Source organism: Xiphias gladius, chromosome 11, assembly GCF_016859285.1.
Source record: "Xiphias gladius isolate SHS-SW01 ecotype Sanya breed wild chromosome 11, ASM1685928v1, whole genome shotgun sequence".
Classification (NCBI taxonomy): Eukaryota; Metazoa; Chordata; class Actinopteri; order Istiophoriformes; family Xiphiidae; genus Xiphias; species Xiphias gladius.
In genome coordinates this window covers 16,836,087-16,846,371 of record NC_053410.1, presented here as the reverse complement: position 1 = coordinate 16,846,371, position 10,285 = coordinate 16,836,087, and the positions used below count along the sequence as shown (strand labels likewise).

Genomic DNA, 10,285 nt, shown 5'->3' with positions numbered 1-10,285 from the left:
GTATATTGGAAAAGAATGCCAGAGAAAAATGGTACAACAAACAAACAAAAAAAAACAAAACAATTATATGTTACAGCTGTTGTTTAATTAAAAAGTTGGTCTTAGTTCTGCTTCCTTAACTCCAGAGTTTCAAAGTTTTTTTTTCTTCTCATAATGACAAAAACCCTGCCTCAATGCCTCGTGTCGCCGCCAGGGGGTGCTGTTGTTATTTCAGCCCAACGCCGGGCCGGAACACGACGTGGCAAGTAAACAGTTCACTTCCTGTGCTTTTTGCGGTATTCAGATCCGTCTCACTCAGTCTTACGTTTTGTCAACCTGGGCGTCCTCGGACAGTGCAGCAGCCTCTAATTCGTCCCCCAGGCCGGTGTTAGTGCGAGGCGAGGAGGCCGTGGTCTCACATGAGGAGAGGGCTTTGCTGAGGAGCCCCCGCAGCCGGACAGGAGAGATGACGGCTGGGCTGCTGTTGGTGTTTGTCGGGGGGCTGCTGGAGGTCTGCGGCGGCGTCTCAGCAAACAGAGGGGGGTACCCCTCCTTTACAGACGAGATCCCTTTCAAAATCACCTGGCCGGACGCTGAGTTCACGCTGGTATGCCTCCTGCTGTTGTAACGCCGTTTTTCTTTAAAAGAGCCAATTGACTGTAAGAGGTTGGGGGCTGTTACTGTCACCTGTGTATGTTCAGAGGGAGTTTCCTCTCTTCTTCCAAACCCGACGTGACCATTTTAAGTAACAAGCGTTTGTCTGTGGGTTTCAGCCAACTTCGGGGGCACTTTACAACGAAGAGGACTTTGTCATCATGACAACGACCGAGAAGGAGAAGTACAAATGCCTCCTGCCCTCCCTGACAGCCGGAGAAGAGGTAGGCGCGATTGACAATTTCTGGAACCGGTACAGTCAAGTTCAGCAATCTGAACATAGTTTCATGAGGGAATGTGACTGGACGAGGAGCATGTTCCTTCATACAGGGAACAGCTATTTAGTATTTAACAGTTTGTATTACCCTCTACGGGTAATAACTATAAACACATCTAATATCTAAGACAAAGCAGCTCAACTTTACCTCACTGGGTTAATGCAAAGCTCCCTGGTTTACATGGCATACTCGATTCCTGTCAGGTGTACACGCATGTTAGTGGCATATACTGCTACAGAACGTGATGGGACACAAGTCTGCTCCTTTGGTCTTTAAACAGTCTAAGCAGTCTGTGTACTATCTTTGGTCATATAACACCTGCATAAATCTTCCATTGATTTAGTTTCAGTAAGTTTCACATTTGTGGAGTTTTGGTCACCAGTCATATCTTTCACAGTAAGGTTGTACTCGACAACTTCTTTGCTGATATAAGGGACGTAACAACATGGCTACCTTGAGCTTGACAGTGGAATTGTAAAAAAAAAAAAAAAAAAAATAGAGCAAGTAACATTAGCACTCAGAAGATTAGACAGGTTTTTAAAAAGTCCCATATCACCCGAGCCACTTGAACATGTGAAACTGAGATTTACATACTAATTTAAAAGGATATTGACTCTTGAAACAAAATGAGCTACAAGTCCAGAATGATCCCACATGGTCCAAATATGTCATTTGTTTGGTGTCTGTCCTTTTCTCAGGACAATGATAAGGAGTACAGCGGGCCCAGTCCGGGTGAACTGCTGGAGCCGCTGTTCAAACGAAGCAGCTGCTCCTACAGGGTGAGACTCCTCAAGTTTCTTTTCTACTTTTTGTCTAATTTCCCTGCTTCTCTCAGTCGAGAGTCTGAAACTTTGTTCAGGTGAAGTTCATGCTACGTTAGCAGAGCATAACTGAAAAACATGTTTTCCTGCTGTAGTGCTGAGGGTGTTTGGTGAGTTGAAGGCTCACTCATATAACTCTAAACTTGCTCTTGGCTTGCCAACGTTGCAGATTGAGTCATACTGGACATATGAAGTATGCCATGGAAAGCACATAAGACAGTATCATGAGGACAAGGAGACTGGTCAGGTCAGTGTTTTGAGTGGCTAAAATAACTTTCAGATATCAGGAGTGAGAAGCCAGCACCTTTAGTACAGTATGTACTAAAGGTGATCATGTGTATTTCCACAGAAACTTAGTGTTCAAGAGTACTTCCTGGGGAATATGGCACAGAAGAGCCAGTCAACAGAGACAGGTGAGTTTCTTTGTGAATGCAGTTTTATGATATATTTTGTCTATATTATTTTTAATATGTTATTGAGTGTATTAGTCTTTTCCTTATAATGCTAAAGCTAGGAATGTATTTTTTTCAGATAAAGCTGAAGAGGCAGAAAATGTCAAATCACCAGCTGAAACAGAGGTAAGTGTAATAATGGCACTTCAATGACCAGTCAAATATGCCAGGCTAGCCCTCAGCTCTCACGTTTGCCGCCTCTTTTCTGTTTTCCTTCTCTCTTTCCACTGGTGTTCAGGTACCCACTAAGAACATAGAGGGTCAGCTCACTCCCTACTACTCGTTGGAAATGGGAAATGGGACTCCTTGTGTATTGAAACAAAACCAGCCTCGCTCCACGTCTGTGCTGTACGTCTGTCATCCAGAGGCCAAGCATGAGATCTTGTCTGTCGCTGAAGTCTTGACCTGTGAATATGAGGTGGTGGTGTTGACACCGCTGCTTTGTGCTCACCCAAAGTACAGGTAGTGCTGTCAAAATTACTATGTTTAAATATTGTGCTCAAAGGAAAACGCCTCAGTAGTGGATGTTGGAATTTCTGTTTTGGAAATTCTGAGATGCTGTTTTAAGATTAGTCCTCCCCGTGGTTCAGGGTTGTACTGAAATGTATTTTCCAGCAGGTGAGATTCCTGCTAACATTTTACTGTTTTCAAACTTGACATGCATTCCTTGCAGGTTTAAGTCGTCCCCGGTGAATGCCATTTTCTGCCAGGCTCTGGCCGGCTCCCCGCTGCGGCCTCAGCGGCTCGCCCAGTTGGACAAGGAGCAAGAGGAGCAGCTTAAACCGCCTTTCAGCGCCGCCCCCGAGGCCAGAGAGGTGAGACACGCACTGAGAGATGACAGGGGGGAAAAATGGTTAACTGCGTGTACCGACGACACTAGGCTCATTTATATCTTTGACGCGTTGCAGGAGGAGGCGCCACCACTGAGAGAGGAAGCCTTCACCTCCACTCACAAACCCATGACTGTTGGAGGGCAGTCTCAGGTCACTGTCGGCACCACTCACATCTCCCGTTTGACAGATGACCAGCTAATCAAGGAGTTCCTCAGTGGCTCATACTGTCTGCATGGGGTGAGGCATATTCATCCATCGCACCTGTGTAGTGTTAAATAACTATTCAGTGATTATGTAATCATCTTCATGTGTGTGTTTCAGGGAGTAGGGTGGTGGAAATATGAATTCTGTTACGGAAAGCACGTCCATCAGTACCATGAGGTAAGGGTCCCTCCTTGCTACTGTGAGTGTATTTATGTGGAAGCTGGGTCATTAATGTGGACTATTGAAAATAAATAAATAATAAATAATTCAAATGTACTTCCAGTATCAGTTTAAGCTGTTAAACCTGGCTCTAGGGATGCAACTCACAAGTATTTTAAAATCAATCAATCTGCCTATTATTGTCCCGATTAAACGATAAGGCCTAAAGTGCTGCCTTCTTTGCTTGAAAAATTACTTAAGTGTTTAATCAGTTCTCTAAGTAGTTGCCGATTAATTTTCCACTAATGATTTATTGAGTGATTGTTCCAGCTCTACTTGGAAGTCAACTACAGAAAAGTTAGTTTACAAAAGATTTGTAATTGCATAAAAGTGGTGATTTTAACTTTGTATGTAAGATTGTTAGGTACATTAGATTGCATTTGTACAGTGATGAAAATATTCCTTGGATCCCCAGGATAAAGAGCAAGGAAAGAACACTGTGGTGGTGGGGAGCTGGAACGCCGAGGAGCACGTTGAATGGGCCAAGAAGAACGTCGCCAGATCCTACCAGCTCAAAGATGACGGAGTGCAGAAAGTCAAGTATGCCATTCATATTTCTGAACCCTAACCTGGATGCAAATTGAGATTATTGGTGTGTTTTTTTTTGTTTTTTTTTCCCCCCTTTGTTGATTGTCTCTGATCCATGACAGGTTGGTTTCTCACTTTTATGGCCACGGGGATGTTTGTGATCTGACAGGGAAGCCCAGACAGGTCATTGTCAAGCTAAAGTGAGTGAACAGCCATATGACCTGTCACTGACCTGAGTGCATGAGTAAGACATTACCCAAATGTTTCAGTGTTGATTCACTCATTTCATTTCTCTTCTGTCTTTAAGATGTAAAGAGTCTGAGTCTCCCCATGCTGTCACTGTCTATATGCTGGAGCCTCAGACTTGTCAGTACATCCTTGGGGTAAGTTCACTATTAAGCAGTGAGTCACAGTCACTGAAGAAAGGAGAAACACTAATTCTTAGATTAACGCTGAACTTTAGCTAGAGTGCTAACCCCTACTTTAGTTGTGAGAGCTTAATAAAAGGAAAGTGCTATTTCAAAGTGTAACCACTTTTATTAGTAATTTAGATCTGTTTCTTTGTGGAGCATATGAAAAAAATGTATGTGAAGTGTAACTTGAATAGGCCTCTTTCACAGCAGACATTCTAACCTGTCAAACATAGGTGTAGCTAATATCATTATTTACTATTAGTGTTAGTTCCACCTGTGCTTCTCCGGTAGTGGATGGTGAGAATGTATGACTTGAAAAAGGTCTACAAATTTTGATTTCTTTATTTTTTTAATGGTAAAGAAACAAGTGCTCTAATGTTAAGCAAAGTTGTCAAGATTTAGGTTATCTAAATGACACGTACAATAAGCAAGATGGACAGAAGTTTCCACATGGATGAGAAGAAACTCATGCTCATCAAGCAAACACGCCAGTCAAATCAAAATATTTGGATGCAAAAACTCTGCAGAGTTAACTTGCAGCTTACACAGTTTTCAAGTCTGTGTACCAAGTAGTTCTTTCTTTATACCATTTAACAATCAATGACAAGAAATGCGAAAGTGAGGAAAACTATTGGTTCATATATCTAGCTATACTCGCTGTATACAGACAGGAGGTCAACCTAGATCATTGGACACTACATTCAATCTGACTGACATCATTTTTTTCCCCCTAGGTTGAGTCTCCAGTCATATGCAGGATTCTGGACACTGCTGATGAACATGGACTTCTGTCACTCTCCAGCTAAACTGAAAAAGATCATGTGGCAGCAACGGCACATGAAGGACAAGGAGAGGACAGACAGAGATAGGTATACATGAAGAGAGAGGAAACTTATGATAAAACAGAAGCCCGTTTGGTTGAGGTAGAAAGACGCCCATGACACTGCGCTAAAAGCCAAAAATCAAGGTTGAACAGAGGTTAGACTCGATCCTGAGGCTGGACTTCATGTAGCCCAGGAGCACGGCCCCAGCCCATGCCCTGATCTGTGCAATGGACAATGCTACATTACAGCCTAATCCGGCAGGATAGCTCAGACTTGGTAAAAACAGTGAAAAGGGGCTGACGTCTCACTCCACAAGCCAGTGGATTCATTGCCTGTACTTCATATCTATGCTTCACTTTGTGTTGATTAATTGCAAGTAAATGAGTGACGAATCAGGGGATTCGTAATTATCAGGGGAATCATAAATATTCATGGTGGTTTTATTGTCTTTAAGGTCTGTGTGTATGTATGTGTGTGTGTGTGTGTGTGTGTGTGTGTGTGTGTGTATGTGTGAGAGATATAAAATGATTAGCTGTTTTACTGTGGCACTTTGTACTTGTAGATATGAGAAAAAGCAAGTCTGAAAATGTTTTTGCAGCAGTGTGAATGTGTGCTGTGTTCATTTACAGGATGAGTGAGTGTAACTTATGCATTAGAAAGTGTTGTGGAATAGCAACAAAAGTGAGTGGTTGATTAAAATTTCATATTACGTTTGTAGGATGTGCAGAATGTCTGTGAGTTTCTATAAGAGGTATTCTGTGGTTATATGAAAATGCACACTGGGATCCTGATCACTGCTATATCATGGAAAGAAAAACCAATGCATTTGCAGGAAAGAATAAAACTAAAACATGAAACCTCATTAATAGTGTTGAATTGCCACACAGGAAAAAATATGTGACTTGACTGAGATAAGTACATCTTGGCAACAAGTGTCTTTGCTTAATAATTATAGTTATTCAGTTACTTTTCATGACCGTTACAAAAATAGAATTTTCATTTTGTGTTCTTGTTATTTATTAGGTAACAATTTTTTAAAAACATTGCATCTGACTGAAGGAAATCTACTAGAGTGAGTTGCCATAATAAATGTGAGGCCACCAGAGGGTACTGACGCTATCCCTGTAGTATAATCTCCATTTACAAAAACCTTTTATTTTTTTATTTATCCAAAGAAAACCACTTGAACTGTAAAGGTCATATTTATACTGAGGTGTTTGCATTCCCCATCTCAGCTGTTTTTATTTTAAAGAAATAGCAGACTGACTCTGAACTGAGGGTTTTTGAAACTCTGCAAAGCTTCATGTACAACTTGACTACGTGAAGTAAAGAGTACCAGATCAACACTCATTCAAAATCTAAGCACTTTTTTATATATTTTGAAATGCTGTCTAAGGCAGATTCATAGTTCAAATGCTTTTACATGAGAAAATATAAATATAAAAAGTGGTGAGCCATAAAAAGCCAATTCAGTTTTTTTTTTGGCTCTGACTTACCATCACTTTAAAGGTCTAAGATAACACAAGTATGTCTTCTTGACATCATCACAATGACAACCCCAGCAGACATTAGGCCTGAAATACTGTCAAGCAACCAGCTTTACTATCATTTCATTAACCACTGACTCTGCTGCCAAATATGATTAAAACTAGGGCTGCGACTAATGACTGTTTTCAATATTGATTCATCTGAGATTATTTTCTCGATCAGTCAATTGTTTTGTCTAACATGTCAGATCAGAAAATAGTGAAAGATGCCCATTATATCTTGTGAGAGTCTTCAAATGTCTTGTTTCGTCTGACCTACAGTAAAACCCAAAGATACTAAGTTTACAATCATAAATGACAAAGAAAAGCATCAAATGTTCATCTGAAAAGCTGGAACCAGAGATAGTTTGACATTGTTGCTTGAAAAATTACGATTATGAAAATTAAAATAACAATTAATCCACTATCAGAATAGTTGCAGATTAATTTTCATTATCATTCATCCATTTCAATCATGTTAGCTCTAGTTAAAAAAGCGAAAGCACAGATCCTCTGCACTTGCCAAACATTTATTGTTTTAAAAAGTGTATGAGGTTCACAAATACATTTTTCTGAAGAAGCAAAAGTCCATCAAAGTGTAACCACATGCCATCGACAGTCATGTGTGGGCCTTTGCAGGGTTTCATAGCAGCTCCACACTACAGCAGGTGATATCAGTGCTCAGCAACCTCAGCCAGAGAGGAGGCAGCAGTGAAACCAGCAACTGCATACTTTTGCTGCAATGAAAAACTACAGTCTTCGGTTATAATGGCACATGCGTGCACAACACGGGCAGATTTATGTGAAAATGCAGTATCTGTAAAAGAAAAAAGTAAGTTAGTTCAGTAACAGCAAATAACTTTTTGGAACTGACACTTTCATTACAAATCTCTTGCTTGGTTTTAGTTTCCATGGCAAAGCTTATGACTGGTTCTTTAATTTTTCCACTCAAGAAAACTTAACATGTACTCCACTGTAAAAGAGAACAAGAGATTAATACTGGTTCCAGATACATAAAACGGGCTGTGTTCATGTTCCTCTTTTGATTCACATTTGATTTAAAGCCATGGCGACGTTCTCCAAACCGTTCTGTTTGGCAGCTCTTTGATTAGACAGAGGGAATGGGAATCTGGTGCACTGAGGTGCTTTCAAAGTCTTGTAGTGGGTCTTGGTGAGTGTGATAGTGCATGGCTACATATGACTTGGCAAAGGCAAATGTCTGGGAGCTGACAGGCTGCAGGCTGGTAGGGGAGCTGGGCCCTGCAGAGGGACTGCTGTTGTATATACTGTAGTAGGGCTCAATGCGGGTGTTGATAGGTGTAGAGGTACTTGGCGGGCGCGGTTTGCGCACACCTGTCGCCCTTGGACTACCAGCACAATCCCTGGACTGACTGGGCCCGCAAGCCTGGTCCACTAGCCTCCGCTGTGGCTTGGGTGACAGTACATAGGCTGAGTTGGTCTCATGATGGGAGGATTTATTGCGATTGACTTCCAGGCTGCCCTTCCCCATCGCATGCAGACGAGTCTTTTGCTTACAACAGAGAAAGCCCAGCGCAGCCCACTGAATACAGCACAGCACACGGCGGCGGAGGCCTGCACTGTTGCGTGAGTACACAAAGGGATTGATGCCCGACTTGAGGGAAATGAGCACAAAGCTGCACAGTTCAAACTGGTAATGTGCAAAGCTACTTTCTGGAGACAAAACATCCTGTGCCAGTGAAACTCCCATTGGCAAGCAGCAAAGCAGCACAGAGAACACTATGACGACACAGGTGACAACTGCCTTAGAGTCTTTGGCTGTGGCCAAGTTGACCGTAGACACCAGCTGACAGCAGGTGGCTCCTTGGGCAGCCCCTGGAACCAGAGGCTGGCTGATCCTGTTGGCATAGGAGTGTGTCTGAACATTCTGCAGTTTGTTGTAAGTCTGGTTACGGTACATAGAGGGGCCTTGAACAGCACACTGCATGCTCTCAAAGCCTGCTGCAATGAGAGGTGGTGGGGGTGGAGGGCATGTGGCATCTACTGTGATGATGGGACATTTCCTCACCTGTGCATTCTTCCTCAGTGTTTGAGCAATCATCAGATAGGATACAGACACCACAGCGACACAAAAGGCAAAGTCTGCCAGGTAGACATACAACACGACCCGGGCCTGTCCGCCTCCCAGGCCAAAGTGGGGCAAGCAGGGCCCATCTCTACGTGGGTATGCTCGCATGGTAAGAAGGGCAGCCATGGTGAAGCTGGATGTCCACAGCAGGGCAGTGAGAGCCAGCGTGCGGGGGAAGGAGGCGGTGCGGTTGGGCTGCTGCCCCAAAACCATGCGCAGTCTGTGCAAAGCAATGACAGCTACCGTCTCCAGCGACATGATGATGAAGCCCGAGCTGGTCAAGTGGAAGGCAAAGCAGAAACTCTTTGACACGCCATCCCCTCCGCCTGCATCCAGGAAGAGCACCAGTGCAAACATGGGGGCAGTCACACAGCAAATGAACAAGTCACAGAAGGACAGGTTGAGAATCATGAAGTCAAAGTTGGTGCGGAACTTGCGAAACGCAGGGTCAAAAAAGGACAGGAACACCACAAGATTGCCATAAGAGCCCAGGCAGAAGATGAGGATGAGGAGCAGAGAGCAAAAGGTCATGGTAGCGGTGTGAATCACGGCCCAACCTGACGGAGTCTCTGTGCCCAGGGTGCCATTGAAGGTCTGATGTCTTGGCACATCCACCAGGTCTGATGGTGTAACAGTGGTGTTCATTGTATTATTAACAATTTATAAGGATCCCACAGTCATCGATTTCAACATTATTCCTCTATATAGAAGGAGTACAAGATGATCACAGTATCTGCTGCCTCCGCCATTGCTGCCACCTTGGGAGAGCTACAAAGGATACAAAGTCATATATTAGCTATTATATTGTGCAGCAGATCACTAATACATTCAGTTGATAACTGGGAGCAATAGTTAACTTAGCATTGAGTGTAAACAGGTGCGTATTTCACAAGAGGCTGTGCACACTACACACAAGCTACTGTAGGATATAGCTATGCATCAGTGCATTTGGCCTATTATACCTCCCCCCCCCCCCCCCCCCCCAAAAAAAAAAAACAAACAAACACACACACACACACCGTTTGCTGAAATCCAAATATGTATACATCACGGCGTTTCTAGTGTATTCCAAGCCGTTAAAATGCTTGGGTAATCTATACTGACGATGAGAAAATATAACCTACCTCCTGTAATCGATCGTGTGTCCATACTCCTCATCAACATCATCTGATACAGTTCATCTTCATTTTAAAGCAGTATGATAGTAAGTCAACAGCGGCTTTGAAAAAAACAAACGAAAAAAACCTAAAACCTATCTTAACAGCAGCACATCGAAAACGGAGCAGTCCATTAATAAAACTCCGACATAAGATACGTTTCGTTACGTGTGTATTTTTAGAGCCTATACAGAGCGAACAGATGAAAGCATATTCGGTTTCTTGGTACGTCCATTCTTATACAGGAGCGTCTTGCGCTGAAAAATGAGTATGAAGTCACTGCCTACGTA

The 10,285-nt window shown here is 42.9% G+C and overlaps 2 protein-coding genes across 2 annotated transcripts; one reads left to right on the top strand and one right to left on the bottom strand.

Annotated features, from left to right (window-relative positions):
• Nucleotides 1-239: 239 nt before the first annotated feature.
• erlec1 (endoplasmic reticulum lectin 1) lies at nt 240-5,923 on the top strand. The gene is made up of 14 exons (XM_040140186.1): nt 240-586; nt 753-857; nt 1,610-1,690; nt 1,902-1,979; nt 2,082-2,145; nt 2,264-2,310; nt 2,423-2,646; nt 2,858-2,999; nt 3,093-3,254; nt 3,339-3,398; nt 3,856-3,980; nt 4,091-4,168; nt 4,276-4,351; nt 5,116-5,923. Exons 1-14 carry the CDS (start codon nt 446-448, stop codon nt 5,185-5,187), a joined length of 1,455 nt encoding a protein of 484 aa, XP_039996120.1. The 5' UTR covers nt 240-445; the 3' UTR covers nt 5,188-5,923.
• A 1,916-nt stretch (nt 5,924-7,839) lies between these two features.
• Nucleotides 7,840-9,483, bottom strand: gpr75 (G protein-coupled receptor 75). Its single transcript, XM_040140032.1, has one exon. The coding sequence runs from the start codon at nt 9,481-9,483 to the stop codon at nt 7,840-7,842; it is 1,644 nt and encodes a 547-aa protein (XP_039995966.1).
• Nucleotides 9,484-10,285: the final 802 nt, after the last annotated feature.

Excerpts from the sequence above, each read along its gene's own strand:
- erlec1 (XM_040140186.1), top strand. The coding sequence starts at position 446 with ATGACGGCTGGGCTGCTGTTGGTGTTTGTCGGGGGGCTGCTGGAGGTC. Across the intron at positions 1,980-2,081 it reads AGGACAAGGAGACTGGTCAG|AAACTTAGTGTTCAAGAGTA; the intron begins GTCAGTGTTTTG and ends GTATTTCCACAG. Across the intron at positions 2,146-2,263 it reads GAGCCAGTCAACAGAGACAG|ATAAAGCTGAAGAGGCAGAA; the intron begins GTGAGTTTCTTT and ends TATTTTTTTCAG.
- gpr75 (XM_040140032.1), bottom strand. The coding sequence starts at position 9,483 with ATGAACACCACTGTTACACCATCAGACCTGGTGGATGTGCCAAGACAT.